The sequence below is a fragment of the Empidonax traillii genome, unplaced genomic scaffold, assembly GCF_003031625.1.
Source record: "Empidonax traillii isolate 1590-97213 ecotype Southwest subspecies unplaced genomic scaffold, ASM303162v1 scaffold8:size5222938, whole genome shotgun sequence".
NCBI lineage: Eukaryota > Metazoa > Chordata > Aves > Passeriformes > Tyrannidae > Empidonax > Empidonax traillii.
In genome coordinates, this window is record NW_020955201.1 from 443869 (window position 1) to 467851 (window position 23983).

Consider the following 23983-nt stretch of genomic DNA (forward strand, 5'->3'; position numbering starts at 1 on the left):
CCCCCCCCCCCCCCCCCCCCCCCCCCCCCCCCCCCCCCCCCCCCCCCCCCCCCCCCCCCCCCCCCCCCGACAATCTGGGGAACCTCTAGGACCGTCTGGCCCCCTCCTTGCACCCGCCTGGCCCAGAGCCAATGTGGTTTCTGAGCCAACAGAGGTACCACAGACATGGTATTTGTTCTCAGACAACTGCAAGAGAAGTGTCGGGAACAGAACAAAGGACTCTATGTTACCTTTGTTGATATCACCAAGGCTTTTGATACTGTGAGCAGAAAAGGTCTGTGGCAGATTTTGGAATGATTAGGATGTCCTCCCAAGTTCCTCAGAATGATCATCTCACTTCATGAGGACCAGCGCAGTCCAGTCAGATATGGTGATGCACTTTCTGAGCCCTTTCCAATAGCTAATGGCGTGAAGCAAGGCTGCGTTCTTGCACCAACCTTATTCACGATCTTCTTCAGTATGATGCTCCAAAGGACCACGGCAGACCTTGATGATGAAAACCGTGTCTACATTCGATATTGTACCGATGGGAGCCTTTTCAACCTAAGGTGACTGAAGGCCCACACTAAGACCTTAAATCACCTTGTCCGTGAGCTGCTTTACGCTGATGATGCCACCCTCATTGCCCACACAGAAGCAGCTCTGCAGCGTTTAACATCCTGCTTTGCAGAGGCTGCTGAGCTTTTTGGTCTGGAAGTCAGCTTGAAGAAGACAGAAGTTTTATATCAGCCTGCACCTCAGGAAGTCTCCCATCATCCCCATATCCCCCATTGGTGAAACAGCGCTCAAATCAGTCCAGGAGTTTAACTACCTGGGAAGCATCATCTCCTCGGACGGTAAGATTGATGCAGAAATAGACAACAATCCTCAACATCCACTGGACTATGTGACCAACACGTCTGTCCTTGAACAGGCAGCAGTCACGAGCATTGAGGCCATGCTGCTGGGAACACAGCTGCGTTGGGCAGGGCACGTCTCCAGGATGCAGGATCATCGCCTCCCTAAGATCGTGCTCTATGGTGAACTTGCCCCTGGCTGCAGTGAGAGAGGAGCCCCGAAGAGGAGATACAAGGACTGCCTGAAACAATCCCTCAGCCTTGGCCATATTGATCATCACCATTGGTCTACTCTGGCCTCCAATCGGGAGGCCTGGAGACACACCATCTATAACGCTGCTGCTGCTTTTGAGAACACACACAGGATCACTCTCGAGGAGAAAAGACAATGCAGAAAGAATCATGTATTGTCGATATCACCTGGGGAGTCTTTCTGCTGTGCCTTCTGCAACCGGACTTGTCTATCTCGCATTGGCCTTTTTAACCATCAGCGTGCTTGTAGCAAGCGTGGGTAGAGTCCTTCTCAAATCTTCGTTCGCGAAGCCTAGCCATGATGATGATTTGTTTGCATGTGGAGGCAACCAACCAAAATGCCTTGATTGTGGACTTCCGTTCACCCCAGTATTAACATTTGGCTTATGGAAGTAGCATGGAAAATTTGTATTTGACTTTTGATCAAAGCACACCTTCTCCTTCAGAGGTAGTCCTTTTGCTGGTTTGTTTACAGAAATAGTTGTGGGGCATCCTGATTTGGTGGAGCTGGCTGTCCTCCTTGTCCTCCTTGAGGTTTTATGCTGTCTCCGACTCTCTGTGCCTTCAATGAAAATTTCACAATATTACAGAACAACAAATAAGTACTTTGGTGTTATGCGGACATATGGTTACACAGATAACACTATGAAGCACCGAACTAAAGGTTAGGATGCACAGAGTGAAGCCCTTTGAATATCATTTATAGCTTAACTAAAAGTGTACACATGGGTGCACAAAGTCACAGTTTACCTGTTGGAATTTTCTGTCTCCATCAGAAATAGGACTTTTCAGCAACTGAAGAAGTATTATGTAAAAAAAGAGATTTTTATCAAAGGATTTTTAGAGGAACAGAGCTTGATTTGAGAGGTGCTGAGCAATGGGAATAGGAAGCTGCCTGTTCTTGGCAGCTAGGGGAGAGCCAGGAGCTGTGATTGTAATATCTCGCACTCTGCTGCTCTCTTGTTAAATTTCTGTTCCTAAAAGGTTGTCTCCAAACTCAGATCATGTAGACATGGGGAGCTTCACTGAATAGTTTCAGTGGCAGAGTTGTTTGACCTTCAGTTGATTCTTGTACTTTATTTTCCCATTTTGAGGATATCCTCAAAACATTGAAGTTTTTCTTGTGTTCTGAATAAAATTTGAGAAACATGTTTTGGAAGTGCTGTTCAGAGTCGGGTACCTAACTGAGCTTTTTGTCTTTACAAATCTGTGAAATCACCCATTGCAGTTTGTGAAATTCATTCCTTAGATCTTGTCCTTTCTTTTGGGAGGTCATAGAATTTAAAATTTACTTAGAGACATTGCTTTGCTTAGTAATGCTTTGTGGGACCTCAGCTTAATATTTAGAATCCAGATGTCTGTTACGTTATAAAAATTCAAATGCATAGTTCTCTGTATCCTTCAGTTTTGTTTTTAATATCTGTAAATGGAGGCTTCAGGTAATCCGTAACAGAAATTTAAAATACTTTGCAGTAGAAATATGTAGGAGACACAAAGGAGAGAATTTAATTATTCTTTTCTACTGTGTGGTTGAAAAAGCAATGTAGTTCAGCAAATCCAAATCCAGTTCAGCAGTTTTTAAAACTAGGAGATTTCCTTCTGTCTCTGAAACCTATGGCTGTGTACCTGTGAATTCACTCATTTCTTCCAGAGCTGAGCCAAGGACCCAAAAAGTAACAGCTTCATTTGGTCCTTTACTTTGACTAGTCTATAGAAGTTGTCCATGCACAGAGAAGGTCCAGAGCTCTGCAAAAAACAAAATCATGTGGTTGACATTATTATACTGTATACAGGAAAAGTAGGCAGATGAAATAAAATATTCTAGTTCTTAACTTTCTAAAAATAAGCACTTGCACTTTGTTTTTCCTGCTTTTTTATAGAACGCTGAAAAAATTGCTGGTCTTCATAGAACAATTCACAATATCTATTTATTAAAACAACCTCAGGATAAGAGAGACTACATAAAAAAGGAATAAAATTAAGTTAAACATCCTGCCTAGTGGCAGTGATCTGAAACTGTCTTTACAAAAAAGTTGTGTAGTGATTTACTTCGAGGTGATGTCACCTTTTAAGTGACGTTGCCTTTAAAGCTGAAATTGGTACATTTTCCAGCAATTTCTAGCTTTGGCTCTCACCCTTAATATAAATGATAGATGATTTCCCTTTAAAATTCAGGTGCAAACATGACAGAAACAGAATGATGGCTCTTCCTTTTTTTAACCTCTGTGTTACATCAATGTATTTGTTCTTTAAAAGCTTTGGCAGTTAATTTTCCCCATTAGAGGAGAAGAGCCTGTTTTTCATTCAGCAGTTTGCTGTTCCATCACTGCAGAAACTGCCTGTCTGTTTACCAGGGAAAGGGATAATGTGACTTAAAGAAGATGGCTAAATCCTATTCGGCAGGATCAGAGGGGGTGGCGAATGTTTGACATTTGCTGAGAGAAACTGTGTTAAGCACAGAGGCTTTTCTGTGTGGTGGGCTGGCATAGCAAGGGGAGCCTCTCCATCCTCCAAGGTGCAACGTGAGTGTGTGCGTGCGCGTGTGCTGGCGCAGTGGCTACTGCTGCAGAATTCCGGGGATGAATTACTTGCTGTGCACAACTGAAGGTGCTGTTCGCTTCACAAAACCAGTGCGGCGTGCGCTGCCACTGACCTGAGAGAGACAGCTGGTAGCTCTTTGTGACAGCTCGAGGTGGAAGGACCCCGACTTACGGTCCTCCCCCGCCCCAAGAGATCCTTAATCCATTTCTTTATAGTGTTTCATTTGTCTCTCTGTCATCGCCAGAATGCTGCCCGTGAATGTATGTCATGATTACAATAGAGTGTGGTAGCACCTAACAGCGATGAAAGCCCAGCGGGAAAGGCTACAAATTCCAGGGCTGACCTTGGAGTAAGTATTGTCTGTCTTTAATATTTTAATCGTTTCTGCATGATGCCGGCTGTCCTGCAGTCAGGAGCTGTTTAATATGCATTTGTGCTGACAGTCTGGGAGCACTGCAGCTCCAGGTTGAAAGAACATGTTTTCAGTGCACTGCAGTTGGTTTCAGCAAATGTGTGAGCCTGGAGCCGGGATATTGCAGTGTGTTTGGAAAGAAAGCGTTTCTGCATATTTGAAGTTACTGAATCTCAGTGCATGAAACATCCTGTCAGCTCGTAGGGGGAGAGGCTGTCAGTAGGCCATGGTGTCTGTCTTTCTCTCCAGCTCTCTCTTACTATGTGTTTATCCCAGTGCTGCCTTTTAGAAAGGCCTCTTTCTGTGCTGAATAATAGAGAGCACTGCAAGAAATTAAAGCATTATAGAAATGCTGTTCATGAAAATCCATCAGGAACGAGATGTATTTTGCATACGTAACTGCACTAATGAACTGCATTGACATTCTGGAGGATTTCTGATAGTTTCTGCTGTAAGTATGTTTACCTACTTTAGCAGTGTGTTTACCTGTAGTTGCTTAAAACTGATTAACTAATTTGTGTGCTTTCAGGTATTTAGAGAGTAGGTAAATGAAAATGTGTAATTTTAATACATAGTGATAGTAAGTATAGTCTTTTATTCATAAATGCCATCATATGTTTAGCCAAGATTTGTTTGTCAAAGCCAAATATTTATTTCTGTACATGTGTACATATATACCTGCAGTCTCCCCTGACATGTCAGACATGTATGTATGCATGCTATAGCCACCATGAGAACTTGCTAATTTTATCTAGGGATATAGATACGGTTACGTCAGATCCTTTAGTATTCCCTGGGACTGCCCCATTCTTGCTGGAGAAAAAACCCCAAACCCTGAATGCTGCAGATGCCTGCGGTAAAGTTATTTAGCTATGAAAGGTATTATCTCTGACATCTGCCATGTTTTAAAAAGAGGGCTACAGGTCAGTGTGCAGCATAGCAACTAATTTATTCTGTTAATCATATGAAGGTGACAGAGCACTTTATTCAAAAGAACAAATGTATATGTTATATTGGGTTCCCCAGAACTATATTTGTGAAATGTCTCAGAGAAATTCTGCATTTCAGTCAGGTATTTTCTGCTAAGGGCAGTGTGTGTTAGCTGTGAGCAGAGTAAGCTCTAGATATTTTTCTGACAAAAAGAGCATTACTAATTTCTCATGAGTTTTGGAGGAGGGGTCTTAACAGAGACCTCATTAAAATGGTTTCCATGAATAATTGATAATTATATTTCTTTTAAGATGTAGCAAATTAAATATTTTAAATCAATCTTTACTGAATTATGCAATCATCATAAAAGAGTAACATCACAGCTGCAAAGGATAGAAAAAGATTTGTCTTACTGGTTTTTCAATGTATGTGTGTGTTTTTGTAATATGAGGTAATTGTTTACTGCTTCCTCTTTTTTCATGGTAACCTGACATAATTACACTTGCTTTGCTGTATTTTGACAATATTTAAGACTGATAAAATAAATAATATTTTAAAGTCAATTTTGATCATTGCTTTTGCTAAAGTGTTGTCTGGATATATTTAGTTTTCCCATATATTACACTTTCTTTTGCCATCACACTTACTACTTTCTGAACTTGATTTACTTTTAGAGAAAAGAAAGTATCATATTTTGATTGCTGGCACATAATGATTTTCATAGAGTCATTGTCTTGTGATTTGCCAGAGTTATGTCAATGCAGACTTAAGTCATGTCTCCCAAATTCTTATTTGCAGTCGTTTATAAAAGAGCTTATCTGGGGAGAAAAAGAATCCAATTTATTCCTTGCACCCTGATTCTAGTGAATTTTCTTCCAGTTAAGTTTAAATGTTGGGACTAGAATAATGTCTCCCTGAGAAATTAGCACAGTCTGTCTACTTTATATTCATTACTTGCAGAAAGCTCTTTCAAAGAATATCAAAGATCCAAAAGAAAGCACTCCAAATTTAGTAAATGTAAGAAATAAGGCTGCCTGTCATACACTGTGATAATTTATTTTAACAGGTTTTTCTAGGTCTTAAAAAAAGCAAAGCTGAAAAGCAAGTTCTGTAGAAGAAATGGATTGACACACCAGTGTCATCTCATAGTGGCAATTTTTAGATCCATAGTACTAGCACATCTGATATTGGATGCCTAGAGTCTGTGCCATGACTGAGACTCTAATGTGTTTCAGTAGTGAAAATGAGGAAGAATATGAGTAGCTACTAGGAGGTGTAGGACTTCCATTTGCTGTTTGTGGGCCATCCAGTAGAGGGAGATAGGTGTCCTTTGCCGCGGGGTATCATTAGGATTTGATCACAGTAAAGTGACTTAGGGATCTCATTCTGGAGTTTGAAGTTAATATATTCTTCTCATTCAGCACCAGAGCTCTCCTTTTAACTATTCTGGTCTTAGTAGGTTCCTTGCCCACAGTTGTTACTCCACAGCAGTTACCGTGCACTCTCTGTGCTGCAGCCCTGTGTCTTTGGCCAGCTGGTGCCAGTTCTCTCTCCACCTGGATTCTCTTTGGAGCAGTGCCAGCTCCCCTTCCTGCTTCTGGTCCTGATGGAGGCTCGTTGTGGTCTGCGTCACCTGCCTCCACCTCTTCCCTTGCTATGTCCCCGAGGAACAGCAGTGCAAGCACTGATGGTGCAGCACAGGAGCGTTTCTCAGCCTGCAGTCAGTGAGGGATGCACTGAAGGATGGACGAAAGGGGGACTACTAGGGGCAAACTACAGCTGTGCTGCAGCACACCAGCCTGTAGTGGAGAATAAGAGGCAGTGCTGATAAAGCTTAGAAATGCAAACTCACCTCTTACAAACATGTATTGATCATACAGAAACAATGACTCTTCAGTGCATGGAGCAGCAGGTCAGTGCAATGCAATAAAAACTGGCCCAGTGGAACAGCAGAAATCTGTCTCTTAATCCACACCTTTTTCCACAGGCCTTCATGGGCTGACTGGTATGAGCCTGGGTTCAGTTTAGCCATTTTTAGGGTGATATACTGACTCATTGGCTCTTAATGGACCTTAACATCTCAGATATGCTGTTGTGCTAGCAGAGCTAGTCTGCAGCTGAAACAAAGCCAGTTTAAACCCAGCTGCTCTACTGCATCGGCAGTGTGCTCTTCTGTGCACCTAGTTCAGGAATTATGCAGGCACAGCCAGCAGCCAGAGGAATTTGCCCTGCCGTGTCAGAAATTAACAGCAAGGCCCATCCTCATCTCACTGTGCATGTCCCTACCAAACTTTGTGCTCTCTCAAAGGCACCTCAAGAAGGAAAGATTGCAAAAATGTATGATGTCAAAAAAAGTAATCCTTAATCTATTCTAGAAGCAGTAGTACTATTCCTGCTGAATCAGGGTATCCACCTTGAAGGGTTTTGAAGGCAATGTATTGAAATCTGGCAAAGTGTTATGCAATTGAAAACATGAACTGGACCTAAATGTGGTTAGCATATTGGCCTTCTTCCACTGGGGACAGGATAGGGTGCTAGCAATGGCTGATTGCAAGGATCTGGTACATAGCAGAACAAATCCTTATGAAGGTGAGCTGGAAAAAGTTCCCTCTAAGTTTCAGCCTTCACTCAGTTTGCACAGAATGCAGAGTTGCGTGGGGTTTTTGGGAGATAGCTTCAGCAAACTGCAATGAAAGGCATGCTACTAAGCATGTTTTAAAAAAAGTTTCTTGCAAGTTTTATGGGGGGAAGTGCATGTGATAGCATGAGTATATTTTTAAACAGCATCTGTGAAATGTATCAGTGGCCTGCTGTTTTATTGAGAAACCTTTTGAATAGAGATGCACTTGAGGCAACTTCTTGAAGGCACCTTTGAAGTCAGATGCTCAAGGAAGGGTTATATGGATGAATTATGTCCATATCATGTTTGTAAGGAAACATTTCATAGTGAAATGGATGCTAACTAGGGCACTTCTAATTTTTAGTGATAATACAAAAGTATTATTCCTGGAGGAAGTCTAATCTAGTCAAGCATGTGCATCAGTACCGGTTCTCATGTTTGTTTTTATTTAAATCAATTTCATCTTCAATCAGAAACCGTGGCCACTGTCAATCACTTCATTCAGAAGGATGGTCATGTTTTGGTTCTGACCGAAACTCCTTTCATAACTCCTATGCTAAGACATGCAACTATTGCTAAACCTTCTGTTTACTAGAGATGACGTTATTTTAACTTGCAGTCTCACCCCAAGGAGCCTGAGCCCAACCCCAACAAGCCCCTGCAGTCCATGCAGTCCTCTGTTCGCTTTTCATTTTTGGAGGTAAGCGAATAAACTTCCATTGTTGATGTTTTCTTCTGCATCCAAAACCTGACAGTCAAAACATATTGCAAAGGGAAAATTGAAAAAAAATTAAGTGTGTCTCTGCAATCCAAACTATGTTTTACTTGACCAGCTGCTGTTCTGAAGTAAAGTGTTTTATGGAAAAAATACAGGATAATCCATATTTTGAGACATCAAAATTGAGTACAGAGACTCAAGATATTGATGCCTAATTCTGTATTGCTTTGTCTGCTTGCATAGGAATGAATCTGCTACTAAAATTTTATAGTTTGCTTCCTATCATCATACCTCAAATTGTATTCTGCTTTGTGAGAAGTTTAAGGTGAGTTCAGAAATGTGGGTGGTTCATGGAACACATGGCTAGAAGAAGACAGTACACTGGTAGAACTGTTTCTCCCTCAGGGCTAGGAGGATTTTAAGATAAGCACTAACAGCCACATAGAACATCCTTCTCACCCTCTTCTTTCTTCTACTCCTGGGTTAATTCATAAGAATAATTATTTTTGGTCCTTGCCAGAAAGGCTTCATGAGATCAGAAAGTCATTAAATGATTTAAAAATACTATTAAATTCTTCCTATTATGTCAAATTATCATAATAAATAATAATTGATGGATGTTTCTGATAAAGAGAAACTTTTTTTTTCTTCTTTTTTTTTTTTTCTTTTTAAAGCAGAAAATTAAATAGCTAGTCAGGGATTTCATAGGTGTCAGTCATTGAGGTTCTGCTCCATAGGGAAAATAGTTTTTAAAATAAGATACTAATGAGTTAGCAGTGCCTCATGGATTGAAAAAACAAAAACAAAAACCACTCTTCTTATTTTGGTCAAAGGTCTTGCTTGATACTGTGAGGATGAGAACTACTGCCTTGTTAAAGGACATAATAAAGTATATTTGTGCCTATTTGGTACTACCTCTTAAATGTAGTGTTGCTTGGATATGTTAATCTGCTTCAGCATACTTTAAAGTTAAAACCAAACTAATATGTCAGAGTCCTTCTGTCAAGGCTTCATGTGACACTGAAAAATGGAGAAATAACCTAATGACCTGGTATGTGTTTCTGAAGAAATATTGTAATTTTTTATTTTGTTAGGGAAGCAATAGTATGAGAATCCCTTATTTGTGCAGTTTTCAGTATGATTTAAATAAACACACCTTTTCTTTCTCAGTGAAAAGACTTTTGTGATACTTCTTTAATAAATTATTAGCAAAATCAGTATATTCTGTGGAGTTTATCATGTTGGTATGGAATGCTTGGTAAAATTAGCATTTCCTCATTGGGTTTTTATTTTATACAACCAGAACAAATTACTTCCCTCTGGGTTGAAGGAGGTACTCTTTTTCAAAATGTCAATTCTGTGGAATCAAAAAGCAATGTATAAAGTTTTTAATTTGCCATGACCTGAATGACCTGCTGAACGGCTTCTTCAGATGTGTGGATGTCCTTCAACACAAACTATGGACACAACCCTCAGTGTTTTTATGGTCTTCAGAAAGAGGACCCTCAAGGCTTTTGTTTACCCTTGCTGAGTGGGCAAGAGACTCTCAAGAGTGCCAAGTCTGAGCACGTTCTGTCCTATGCTGGAGGATGCTGAGTATGGACTTTTCAGATGCTTTTTGAAGAAACAGACTAGAAATTACTGATATATGAGGACTTCCTTGATTCTGCTGAAAAATGTTGGAGTTCATAGTTTTCTTAGGTTCTTTTGTCCTGAGATTTATGTAAGGCTCTTCCAGAATGGTTACTGTTTCCCTGGAATGGAAATCTTAGAAGTTTGATTAATTCTGAAATCTAGTGCTGTGTTTATCTATAGCTGTGGAGGAATGCTGGTGTATTGAACAGCAAATGTTTTAGGTATTAGTTACTGTTCAAGCTCGACCTAGGTTAATAGGCAAGAAGAAATGTTTTGGGTTTTAGAGCGTGTAAGTAATTAGCATTTCCTGTTCAATTAGCTCACAGTGCTCCTATATGTGGGAGGAGAGGTATTACTTCAGCATTTGCTCATACTCAGAAATGCTAGCATGGGAGCCTTACCAGAGCGGATGGATAGGATTTTCCTGTCTCCCTCTCTCTCTCTCTCACATTCTGGGTCATCTCCATCGTGGCCTTTGACTTGCACAGCTGCTCCTTAGGCAGTTGTTTTTGTTGAAGTCCTGCTTATAGCAGTTGTTACATACAGAAGTAGCCTGAAGGCAACCTTAAACCAGCTAGATGATGAAGATCTTTACAAAATAAACAGTATCATCCTGTGGATCGAAATACCTGCCTGCTGATGCAGTGTGAGGCTATCCATACTTTGCTTCTCAGAGAGGATGAGGAATGAAGAAGTTTTTCAAATCTCAGGAAACTAGGCACACATTTACCATTATATTTGTATTTCTGTTTGAGTCATCTGAAAACTTTAACTGCTGTTGGGGGGAGAAATATGTGCTATTTTAGTACTAATTAATGTAAGCAGCAGATTTTCAAGGAAAGAGAGAAAATGAAGATAATGTAAATAGCTGAGCACAGCTACTGAGATATTTAACATGTGTATGCTTCTGACATAATTTCAGAATGTTTTTCTTTGCTGTGGATAATTTGGTGTCCTTTGTCATAGTAATGGGGAATGCAGTGGGGAAGGTATTGGAAAAAGACTAGAAGGAAATACTAAGTGCTTGAAATTGTTGTAGCTTCTAATAAAAAAGATAAAGGAAATTGAAATAGTAAATTTAAAAATGTAGAACAGCATGCGTTTGAGGTTGAATAGTAGAGAATGGTCATCAAAAACATAGTTTTGCTCAACCTTTTGCTTTATTAATGCTACTGATGCTGGACTGGAGAAAAAAAAAATCTCTAAGGCAGCATTAATAATGATAGCAGTTTCTGCTGCTGCCTACATGGAATAGGGATAACCAGGGGAGAATTCACATTTGCTGCCTTTGAGTGCTCTGCTTCTTCTCCATGACTAGTATAGGGTGTGTGCTGGCTGATGATTTCTGTTTGCTTGGGTTGTGCGTGGTGTGTTGGTCTGGTTTGTGATTCATTCCTGCCTTTGGACATTTAAAAAAATGTGAAGGAATTTACTACTTGTAGGCAGGATCAAAAGGAAGTTCTTCATACTGAGAGCTAACTTGAGTTTCTGATCATCTACATTCTTGGGCAGAAGCTTTCAGCTAATAAAAAGGTCTTAGTTTCTACAAAAAAGAAAAGGTTATGGTGAAGTTTCCTGAAAGCCTTTACTGGGGAGTGTGAGATTTGCACAAGTGTCAGGTCCTGTACAGACACAAATGTTACTAACCTTCCCAGACTTGCAAAGAGATTGAAAGGATTAATTCTGAAGCACTGAAAAAGAAGGTGGCAGGTAAGAAAAGCCAGTGCACTTTTTTTTTTTTTCTAATGGTTAAATTTTTTATAGACTTTTTCTTGAGGAAAATCCAGTTCAGCTCACCACATCTACAACTGAGTTGGCAGGAAGGCAAATGACGATTATTAGCTATACCTTTTGGTAAGCTTGTGAGGAGGCTGTTGTAAACACTGCATTTTACATGGGATCATCTTATCAACTGATTACTTATGTGTTACCAAGAGCAGCATTTAGAAGTATAACTAGCATGGATTAAACCTCATCCTATAGCTCTGAATTGAAAGAAAAAAGAAAGTCAGAGTCACGGATAGCTTAGAACTCTTAGCCATTCAGTGTTAAGTTTTTATATCCATGAATTGCCAAAAATTACTGAGGCTCACATTCTCATTAAATGTAACCTGAATCTATAATATGAATGAGTAACCATTATGAGCAAAGGAAGAATTAGTATCACATTTTTAATATAATTTTATAAAAATAACCCCCCAAAATATTTAAATTTACACAAAACTTTACTTAACTGTCTAAATTCATATATTGAATTGTGAAATACAGAAATAAAAATCTAGTTGGTGTGCTCCTATTCTTCCACTTTCTCTGCCTACCTCCCTTTCTTTTCCCATGACATCCTGCATCCCAGAATCAGATAAAGACAAAAAGCATAAAATAGCTGTCTTCTGAAGACTGTATTGGTCCATTTTATGGAAACATCAATGAAATGAATGGCTCTTGTAGAAAAATAAAGCTGGAAGTTTCTAGTGATTTTTTAAAATTGTTGTTCTGAAAGTGAGCATGTTTAAAGAGATTTTAAATGTTTTCTAGCTCTGTATGATGCAGTGTGCACATGTAAATCATAGGCACCCATTTGAAAAATATAATGGACAGCAGGAATTTTGTTTGCTGTTTGGCTTTTACATTACTGAGGGCAGTAATATATTTTTAAACTTACCAATATTCCCACGTTTCAGTGGGGAGGAGAGTGGCATGGACAGTTTTCATGTGTTCTGCTGCACCTGAGCTGGGCTGGGGCACTTGGAGTGGCTGTGGGGCTGGCAGGGGGCAGCTGCTTACGGCAGAACTGCCCTGGGGACATGCACAACCAAAATGATGATCAAAACCCCTGTCAGTCCTGTTCTTGGCTCTGTGCTATGACCATGGTACTGCCCTTTTCTCTGTTAGCTCTTACGTTAGTGTCGCTGCACCCTGAGCTGTCTCTACTGTGAGAGCAGGCCTGTCTTACGAGTGGGAAGGGAGCAAGAGGTCAGTTTCAGCACAGGGGGAGGGCAGTGGCAGTGTGTATTTGGGTTGGCATTCCACTACCTTTGGCAACACTAGCTGCCTGTGCAGACCTGAGTAACAGCCAAGGTGACAGCTGTTACACACACTGGTTAATCATTAAATTTGGTGTAAGCATATAGGTAGGCCAGACAATGAATACTGCAGAAAAGGAAGTACTAGTATTCCCTCTGTAACGGGGAGAAACTTGTGCAGAGATGTAATATGGTGCTCTCAAGGCAGAACAAAATTGTCATAGAAGAGTTAGCTATTAAAATTGGATCTTTCTGGTTTTAGAGTAGTTTCTTTACTTCTGTGTAATTTACTGCAGAACTGGTACTTCTTGTTTAAAAAATGTCTTTCTAACACCTTTGAAGGCTATGCAGTAGTAATAGTATAGTGGTAGTCATAGTAATGACCTGAATGGAGATTTCTTGAACTGCTTTACTACTTTCTATGACAGGGAATTAAAATGTTCTATAAGTATTTCCCTGTGAGATATTCTGTCATAGTGTTCATTTTTACCATAATTTGATGAGCTACTCAGTAGAGTGTTCATTGGCTAACCTGAATGTTTTTGCCATACACAAATCTTAAAAGTCTTGAAGACCTGGCACAGTCTCTCATTTTGTAATCCAAACCTGACATTACTTTGTAGAATTTTGTTCATATATTCAATTAAAAAATCTCTACAGCAAAAGTTGTTAATACTTACAAAAAATATGCCATACCTAAAACCAGAAATTGGAGGAGGGGAGGGAGGATGGCATGGAGTTTTACTTGGGGCCTCATAGAGACTGGGTGAGTTGAGTACTCCATGTGTGGTTCTAAGAAATAACTGCAGTCCAAGAAGGTGGTTAAAGTTTGAGCAACTGATCACATTCTATATATGAAAATAACTCCTAAGACAGATCTTGAAATATACTTGAAAATGGGCAGTCTGGTCTCTTCCTATGCTGTCATACTAGGGAGTTTCATGTAATTGCAAATTACCTTCTAACAGCAATCATTAGTCACTGCAGTGAGTGTACCTGTTGACCTAGAGGATTTGCCTGTGAGATGGTGACATATCTACTAGTAATGACTGTAAATGTGCTGAACTTTAGTTGTCTTAATCTGCATGTACAATTCAGACTTCTGTAGTATGGCTTCGTAATTGACCTAATCTGATTTAATAGGAAAACATTTGATACATCATGAATTCAAGGTCTCTTTATTGTCCAAAATGTGACTGTCTGTAATCTGTTGCCAGTCACTTCTTGCAGAGAGGGAGAAACTACTAGGTTAGCCTACCAGTCATCCTTTATTTTTCTTTTAAAGTAGTCAGTGGTTCACTTCCAGGAGAAGTATTTACTGAGGTAATTCCACAGCTGTTATCGCAAATCCATGAATTCTACAGTCTTTGTGCAGCACAGTGACAAATTTGAGCTGGTCCTCGTATGAGTTGCCAGAAGACAAATCCTACAGCGGAGTTCTAGAGATGCAAATTCTCAACCTTACTCAGTGCCAACACTGCAGCATTATTTTGCATCTGCACAATTTTATCATACCTTGACAAAAATAGGTGCATCAATCAGCTTGCCCTACAACACCCAATTCTGGCAGAGGAAATGCTTGGAAACTCTCAAAGATTTAAAGTGAGGAATGCAGAAGAAGGAGGTGTATATTGAAAAGGCACTTCTGTCCCTGCAGTGACCTCTTTTGAGGGCCTCATTATTTCTGTTGTACACAACACAACTTGTTTTCACTGCTGTGCTGGCTGAATTGTTTTGCAAGGAAAGTTAGTGATCCCTTAGGGAAAGTTTCTTGCTTTGATAATAGCTTATTCACTATGGAGGTGGCAACTTCATAGCTGCAAGTTCTGAAAACACTTTAAAAATGAATTTGTGGAAACAAAGTGGTAAATAGGAATGAAGAAGCATGAGACTGAGCCCCTTCAGAAGCAGAAAGCTTCTCAGTCCTTCGTTTTTCAGAGATCTTGTTTCTTCTTTTGCTTGCCACTAATAATTTCAGAAGAAAAGTACACATGTGTCTTGCAGGTGTAGAAAGTTGAAGAACTAAACTGCTGTATTTAAAACTGGCTAGTTGGTCACCTTGATCCATGAGCTTCATCAGTGGTTAGAACAGGGAAGGCCAGTGTTCCTGATCTGAAGAGCTATTCAGCAAAATAGTCTCTTAGACTATCAACTGCCCGAATAGGAGAACAGTTCCTCTGCATGTTGAGGGAGAAGGACACCCTATGGCAAGATTTGGACACAGACTGATCAACTCCCCCAGTGCCTCCATTGCCAGTATGAGATGAGATGCAGCTGGGCTGTTGTATATGTGCAGAGCCAATGAACATCATCCTGAGCAACTCTGAGGAAGTGATTCCATCTGGAATACCACTTTTCTTAGAAGGTATTGGAAGCTAGTTGTAGGCTAGAGCACAGTGATGGAAAGCAGGAGGTATTGAGGAGCCTGGTGTTGGAATAACACTGACTTGAAGGTGGTCTTGTCTCCATCTCCTGGTAACCCAGCTTTCACACATCAGTGTGTCCGTTTGTGGTAACCATTCCCTGTTGGGGGTGTGGCAACAATGTCAGTATACATGTGATTCTGTTCATGTTGGATGTATGTTGTGATGGCTGGCTTTGGTGAGCATGATGACTTGCTGAGCTTGTACTAGAGCAGTCTGATGCTCAAATCCACACAGCACTCTGTGGTGAACTTCTGTTAACTTTACAAACTTTGCGGGAGAATGACACATGCCTGCAAAATTCTTTCCTATCAGTAAGAAAGGTGCTCTCATAGAGCAAAAGCATGACAGTATCACTCTTCTGTTCATGCCAGGAGTGATGGAGGCTGCTTTTTCTGTTCTTCAGGACCTGCTTCTAGGAGAGACCAGAAAGACACTTGTTAGGCTAGAAAATAGCAGCTTGAGCACAAGAACACTTCAGTAGAGCAAAGCTGATGGGAGTCCAGAGCTTCAGGGCTATGTAGCAAAACATTAGTGTATCTTACAGCCAAAATGTGCCTTGAGGGAAGAGTTAGGGCTCCAGAAGGGGTTCTCAGATGGGAGAAACTGCTTGGCTAGGAAGGTAGTTTTTCAAATTGATAGAGAAGCAAATGATGACCAGAAACAGGCCTAAAACTTTCACACAACAAAAAAGGCTGTAAAAGATGTCTGTAGGACTGCAAAGTACAGCCACAACAGTCTGGTAGGAGTTCTTGTCATATTTTAGAAGTTGTAGTCTGATTGCTGGAGTTATTTTGGCAAGTGCACAGGAACACATGCTGTTGAGTTTGGGAAGGCTGTTGATGCTCCGTAACTTCCCAAATGATAAACCCAAGAAATAGCTCTAAAAATTGCTGTAGGACCTGAGAGAAGAGGATCATGATAAGTGCTGGTATAGATATTTATCAACTGAAGCCAGTCTCCTTCATTATAAGCAGTCTGGCATGTTCCTCCTTCACCTTTGTACTGATGTTTCTTTGCCAGGAGAACAAGCTCTCCATACACAGTCTGCCACTGGACTGATGAAATCTGCTCCTCTTATGCATACATAGAAGTGGGCAAGAACAGCACAATAGAGAATAGGCTGGTTTAATCCTTTGTCAATATTGAGCATGGTTAGTAATAAATTTTGCAGAATTGAAGTGTTGCATAATTTTTGAAAGAACCAGTCCCTCTACAAAAAATGAAAGCAAAATACTGAGTATGCTGACTTGAAAGAAACATACCAGGTAATTTTATACACATAGTTCAAGCTCTCTAAAATTCATGGTAAGCTATTTTCAGATGTGACTGGGGTGGTCAAAGGGGAGGCTGATTGACTAGTGAAGGGGAGTGGTTTGTTTGTTTTTTTTTTTACTGCTGCTATGTGAAGGATGTGTGTTTGTGATAGTAAATGCTTATAAGTCCATTTTATATCAGGATATTGATATTTCTGTAATTTTACATCCTTCAAAGTTACATTAATGGAATAATCAGGTTTTCTGATATCAGTGAAGTCGGGATGCTTAGTGGCTTGAACTGCTCTTTGAAAGCTGAGCAGTTAATACACTCTTTTCTACTATGACTGATAGAGGTTTTCATGATGCTGCAGGTGTAAAACAGCTAGTGTGGGTTGTGCTGATCCCCTGCTTCTTGTTTTTTATAGATTTGACAGAATCTTGGTGACGATTGAGGTGCTGACTGTAGTTCCCTTGTTATGGAATGCTGATGTGCACTCTCAGTCCTACAAAACTAAACTAAAATGTTTGCCTCGCTTTGTGCTGAAAGGTGAAATTCCGTGACTTGTCATGGTGTCCTCCCTGACTCTTGTCATTCTCCCTAATGTGCATGTCAGAGAGATTTAAGACTGTTTCTTGACTCCTGAATCCCTTTCAACTTATGTTTGTATGGTCTTTGCCTGTAGGGAAGTGGGAATTGTAGAAATCATTCAATACCTCTGAATCTATAGAATGCTGAGCCTGAAGATTCCCCTTGTTACTGTCTACTTCTTTCTTTCTTTCCTCTTTTTTTTTTTTTTTTTTAGTATCTGAACATTTAAAGCAGATGTTTCTGGAATTATCTTCACTGCAATCCCAAAAAGTAGTAGGGCATTTATCTTTGCTTTACAGGTGGAGAACTGAAACTTAACAGATTAAATGATTAGGTAACAGTAGGTCTTAGACCTGAGGCACTTAGCCATGAAGTAATTTTTAGTATTTTGTCCTTAATTTTGAGCATTTTCTCCTCTGTTTTGACAAGCATAACTAACAAAAACAGTCTCTACTATTCTTGCACTTCCAGATGCTTGCTTTTCATTTTGTTTCCTTAAAATCACCTTCTTTCTATGTAGTTAATTCTGCTACTTCCAGTGGTTCTCTGTTTGGCATCTGAATGTACAGTTCATATTATTCAGCTACAGTACCATCTGACAGACAGAATAGTTAACTGTTGAGAAAACCCCACAGACATAAGATTATGTGCTGAATGTAATTAGCGTTATTCAGAAATTCAAATTTAAACCGGGGGGTGTGCACTGAAACACACCTATAGTTGTTTATTTAGCCTTTTGAGGAGGAGAGCATTAAGGGTGATATGTAAAGTAATTTAAGGCTGTTATCAAGTTGCAGAGCTGTGTGCTCAGCTCATTGTTTGAAATACCAAGGATAACGTTAATGGGCAGTGCACATAATACTCTTTTTAGGATAATGTTTTCCCTTTAACTTCTTATGTCCCTGAGTTTCAGTTTGCCAGCTCACACTGCATGGGGTGCTCCATCTCACACCATTTTGCTGACGACAGATCCATCGCGTGGATAAACTGAAGCATGAAGCCAGATAAGCACAGGAAGAGCTCAGGAAACGCAACTACTTGGACATATACTTCAAAGCCCTGAATTTTTGGCACCTTTTTTATTCACAATTTTTATTCATTGTGATTTAAATCATGATTCAAAGTAAATTATGTGTTTAAGTTACCTTTAGTAAATGCAGTACTTGCCAGTGCTAGGGAGGAGCATTTTCATTTCCTTGCTCTGACAGAGACCTATAATGGATCTGTAGCTAATCAGTCTTGTGCTGATTGGGTGATTAATTTAGGAAATTAATTGTGTAAATATTACAGCGGATGAAGTTTTCTGTCTCACTGAAGACAGCATTTATACTGCATAACTGCTTTTAAATTCAGTGTCACAGGAATTGATGTGTTTAGACTTTGAGTGACAGACTTGAGAGCTTCACTGTGCTGACTTCCATTAAACCTCCTGCATACCCCAAGAGTTGTTTTAAAAATGAGGAAAGTTACAACTCGTGATGATACCTTTCCCAAATCTATCAGGATTCAAAGCTATTGAAAAGGACTTGAGCTTGATATCTTTCCCTAGTTCATTTGACTAGAATATAGAGAATCCTTGAAATATGTTACTCAAATTGGTGAGTATGGCAGTGGGATCTCCCCTGGGACAGAGCTGAACACAAGGAAATGGCTCTATATAAGGACTAGTATTTCCCTCAGAGGAGTATATAGTTTGGGATTCTTCAAACCAAAATGCTGTGGTGGCATGACAAAATGTTCCACTTAACTGAGGAAAAGTAATGAAAGTAGTGAGTCTTGGACTTCCTTTTCCATAAGTAGAAAGTTACTAAAATGAAACAAAGCTGGAGAAACTTACAAATGCTGAACAATCTTGTTTTTAAAGACATGTTTTGAACCGAATTTTAAGCAATCTGTTTCCCTTAAAAGAGTTGGATATGAATGTTTTCATCTTTAAAAGGCAGAGAAAGATTATATGCTGTATGTAATGTTCATACAGACTGCCAGATTTATTTGGTTTTAAATTATAAAAAACACGATTTTAACTTTACAGTGTAAACTCCAAAATCTTCTCTTAAAAAAAAAAGTTTTCTACAAGTGAATTAATATTTTTTTCTCAAAAAATACAGCTTAGTTGACTGCAGCTGTGATTGTATGACAATATCTAATTCATACTGTTTTAGAAGAATGATTGTATCCAGAGTTTCTCAAGAAATTGTTTAGGAAATTCACCTTAACTGTTCAAGATAATGCCATTTACCATATAGGCTGTGGCTGTTATTTTAAAAAGGTGCTTGATAAATATGACGGTGTGTGATGTCAGGAGAACCTCTGACTATGTGGTCTGGGCTAGTGCAATAAGATAGGTCTCTTTAGGGTGTCATTGTTTCACATGAATGCCCAAAACCATGGAAAACTTCATTATGGCTCTTTATATATCTGTTGGACAGCACAACTACCTTCACATTTATATCAGTGCTACTGCAACCACAAAAATAGTAAATTACTGATTTGAAAAAATGGTGTGATCCTCTTAAGATGCTGCTAAGTGCTGGCAAAAGGGTACCTGAAGAACAAATGAAGCAGGATGGGATAATACTACCTACTTAGTACAGTATTCCTCCCACCATCCCCTAGTATTTGTGATAATAAAGTCAAGATCCAAGTACCATAGTATCTGAAAAGTTATGACATTTTTATTAGATATTTTCTGTTTCCCTTTCTGGACTTGCTTACCACATAAAGCAGTGCTTGTGAAATGTAGTAATGCTTCTCTACTTGCCAAGATAAATGTAAATTCAGTGATAAAAATGGAAGTAGTTATTTTACACTTTCTAATTCGTCTGTTTGCTAAATTAGCTTAGAGGGAGAAGCTAATCTCAAGGACCAAAGCAAATAGGTAGCATAGTTGTTAGCATGGTTGGCTCACTGCATTACAGACAGCAAAATTTGGATTAAAATAGCATTACCTGGTGTGAATTCTGATGCCTGATGCAGATGGATACACAATATATTTAACTTCCAAATACATTGTGCATGATTTTAGAAATGTGAAGTGATGTGGGACCACTGCCTTTCCGAAATGTGTTTCTGTTAAATGAGCTATAATAAACCAGAGTTGTGGGAGAGTTTTTAGAATTTTGCATGCTACTTCAGAAGTGTTTAGAGTAATAGTGTTTATGTGTATTTATAAATGAATTTAAAAAAAACCTTAGAAACTTGGCAGACATTATACACCCACAAAATACTTCTTTCCTTGCTGTGATTTCTTCAACTTATTTTTACACTGTGCGTCCCTCAGTGAAAATCGTGTGCAGTCACTAGAAGGTACTAAACATCAACCACTAGGGGGAGCGAGATTTCAATTATTCTATTTAATAGTTGTAATAATAATAATTACTACATTTAAAGGATTGAATAGACCAATGAGATCCTTTATTTTAACATCTTTTATAAAATAGGCTGTAGACCTTGTTTAGAGTTTTTTTTAAATCACCCTCCAATGCGTATTTGAAGTTGATTAATTTTTTTGATAGGAAGACATATAAGATTTATGGTGATAGGAAATCACACTGTCTTACAATGGGTAAGATGAAAGAATTTAGAACTGTTTTTTTGTCTAACTGCTGCAGATTGAACCCCTAACTCTAGTATTTGTGAGAAAGTTTGATGGAGTTTGGTATTCTTATGACCTGTCTCCTCTCAAAAATATCTTCTTGCTGGGGATACACATTCTAAATAAACAAGGTTCTCCAGCAGACTCGACTAAGTGAAATAAACAAAGATTTTCAAGTTGCATACTGTAGTTCAGATTTCATTATAACTTCTTTTTTTGAACTCCTGACTTTTTTATGACCTTTGAGATCTGTGGGGTGTTTTTGTGCTTTGATACGACTTGATGGCTATCAAGGCTATGATGCATGTTTGTTCAAACCGGGCTGCTTTATCCAGTGATAAACTATCTTATTCCTTTGATTACTTAACCTCTTTTGTGTTGTTTGCTAGAAAGGTTATCATATTTTTTTTCCAGATCATTGAGAGCGCATTGAGTTGTATTAAACAAAAACCATAACCCTGTATGATCCACTAAAAATGTTTAATGTGCAGTTACTTTCTCAAATCTATAGGTGAGTTTTAATGTTTCCCTCATCACACATGAATTTTTGTATTGCGATAGTTAAATTACTAAAACATTGTGAGGAGATTGGTTGAATGTTTTTCCAATGTCTCAATGTTTTGTCAACTGAGATCGTTATTGACTGGACTGGAAATCTTATTTGAAACAAGATCTGTTTGGATAGAATTGTTCCCTGTGTAGAACTGTGTTAGTGACAGTAAGGAAGTTGCCATACCTGAATTCACTACTGACAGCAGCTAATATCCCATTATGGATGTTATGAAATGGAGTGTTATGAAATGACAGCTTAGTTCCACTGTTGTAAAACTGAGCTATTTTAAGGCACTTTGAACGTAGCAATAATTGAATGAGAATTTTGCCAGTTCCTTTGTTACTCATTGATAATAACTATCTGACTAAAAAGGCCTCAACTAAACAAAACCAAACTCCTCTCAAGTGATCTGTGAGCTCATTTCTCTAAGATGTTGATGAAATGAGAAACATATGTTTGTTGCTAAAAGATGTGATTTTGTAATCTTCCTAGCCCATGAAAATTGAAAAGGTGAATTAAGGCAACCTTTTTTCTTTCCTGGTTCACAGACGTACTCTTTTTTTGCCATATAAGGCCTATGCTATTAGGATTTTACAACTTGTAGCGTCTTTATTGTCTGTACTGTTGCTGGTTAACTGCTTTCAGTGTACATCTTGCTATAAAGCTGATGAGACATGAGCACTCTGTAATGCCTTTGGGCAGTAATTCCAGAAGGTTTTCATATATGTTTTTAAAAATTCCAGTGCATATTAGTGTAATTGCCAGTATGAAGATGGTAGGTAACTTTTTCATTGGAATATTATGTGCAAAATATTGATTTAGTATCTGTATTTCATTGTGTTTTTAAAGATACACTTTCAACTTCCTCAGTATTTCATTGTGGGACTTAAAATCAGTGATTGGTTTTATGTAAGCGTATCAAAATGAGGGCTAACATTGCAATGCTGTGTTACGTGCTGAGCTGGTATCGTGAGAGCTGTCTCATTCCAAATGTCATGAGAGCTTCTCCAGCTCTGCGCTGCAGCAGTCTGCGCCATGGGTTTTCTTTCACCCAAGTGATAGACTCATCTGTGTTTACATCAGATTTTTCTTTTGTTTTATGTGATTTTCGTCCTACTATGCACAGACAGCCATGGATGATTTAAACACAGTGTGTCATAGTTTTAGAGTGCAGCACTGCCAGTTATCACAGTAGTTAGTGTTTTCCGATTATATAGCACCTGCAATGTTGAGATTATGCAGGAATCCTGCTTTCAGTAAAATAAGTAAACAGTCTCAGCACAAAAATTACAGCATTCTTTCCATAACCATAAATGTGATAAAGTCCCTTAAATGTGACCCTCAGATAAATGAAAAGGCAAGTAGAAATTTTTAAGTGTAATAAAAGAAACCTAATTTTTTTTGAAGGCACAGAAATTGTTTTTCTGTACCTAACAACCAACAGCTTCCAACAGCTGGAGTTAGGCATTACAGAATGACAATGTAGTAGAGAAGTAATTTTAGAAACACTTTTATTTGCACACTGAAGAGATATGAGGAAATATGCTATTCTAGACAGAGCTGCAGAGAGAGAGAGGAGAGCGCTTGAGCGATGCGCTGGAATTAGGTGTGTAAAGACTGAGGACAATAGTCAGCACACGTGAAGCTAAAATGAGCGCCGGTGACGGGGGAGGAGTCAAGGAACCAAACCAGCTGAGCTGGAAGGCAGCTGGGGAATCGCGAAGAGGGAAGCCAAGGAAGAAAACTGGGAGGAGGAAGGGGAGGAAATGAGTCAAAGTACCTTAGGGCTTAGGTCACTATTTTGAGTGGGAAAGGTACTCAGAGCCTTTCCGTAGCCCTCTTTTGCCAGCTTATGTTTCAGGATAGCTTTGCCAAAAGGGATAGCTGGCAGGAGAGGGTGTCCCAGCTTTCCGTGGCAAATTCCTTGTGTCTGGAGTGGCAGGTAGCCAGTGTGACAAACGGTAGTTAAGTACATGTACCGTCAGTTCTGGAGGGATAGGCATGAAGCCACGGCAATGAATACACACGTAGCCGTGGTCTTTAGCGTGCGGTGCCCGGCAGATCGAGCGCAGCTGGAGGGCTCTGCCGGGTGCTGCTGTTCCGCGGGAACCCCTGCCCTGGGCTCTGCCCGGTGTCCCCTGCCCCACGGGAGCTGTGCCCCAGCTCTGCCCCGCTCCCTGCCCGGTGTCCGCCGCCCCGCAGAGGGCGGGCGGAGTGACGCAGCCGCCAATTGCCGGGGCCGGGCGGGGCGGTGCCCGCGGAGAAGCCGCACGGGAAAGTTTCAGCCGGCTCCAATTGCTGCTACCTCCGCTCTCCTTCCGTCCCCTCGGAGGCTGGCGGGCTTCTCGCTCGCTCTCTCTCTCTCTAACTCTCGAGACTGCTGTCCCTTCCTCCTCTTCCTCATCGTACTATGGCTCTAAGTTTTTGAGCTTTTCAGGGCAGGACAATAGATATGTCGGACCCCAGCTTTTGGACGCTCCTTTCCAACTTCACGTTGCCCCACCTGCGGCGGAGCAGCCGGCTCCGCCGGACGCAGAGGTAAGGCCGGTCGGCCGCTCCAGGTGCGCGGGAGCGGGCACCGGATTTCCTGATCCCCG

The 23983-nt window shown here is 40.0% G+C and overlaps 1 protein-coding gene across 9 annotated transcripts in view; it reads left to right on the forward strand.

Annotated features, from left to right (window-relative positions):
* Positions 1-23983, forward strand: part of MAST4 (microtubule associated serine/threonine kinase family member 4) — a 276825-nt gene that overhangs the window by 151263 nt on the left and 101579 nt on the right. For 2 of the 9 annotated variants that reach the window (XM_027882193.1, XM_027882204.1), the window contains exons 1-2: positions 3659-3978; positions 8211-8291. The exons of 5 other annotated variants lie outside the window; for them this stretch is intronic. In XM_027882193.1, coding sequence (XP_027737994.1) covers positions 3932-3978; positions 8211-8291 — 128 coding nt within the window. In that variant the 5' untranslated portion in view covers positions 3659-3931. Of the gene's footprint in view, positions 1-3658; positions 3979-8210; positions 8292-23708; positions 23925-23983 lie in introns of those variants that run through there. 2 more of the 9 variants (XM_027882227.1, XM_027882213.1) reach the window with 2 other exon arrangements.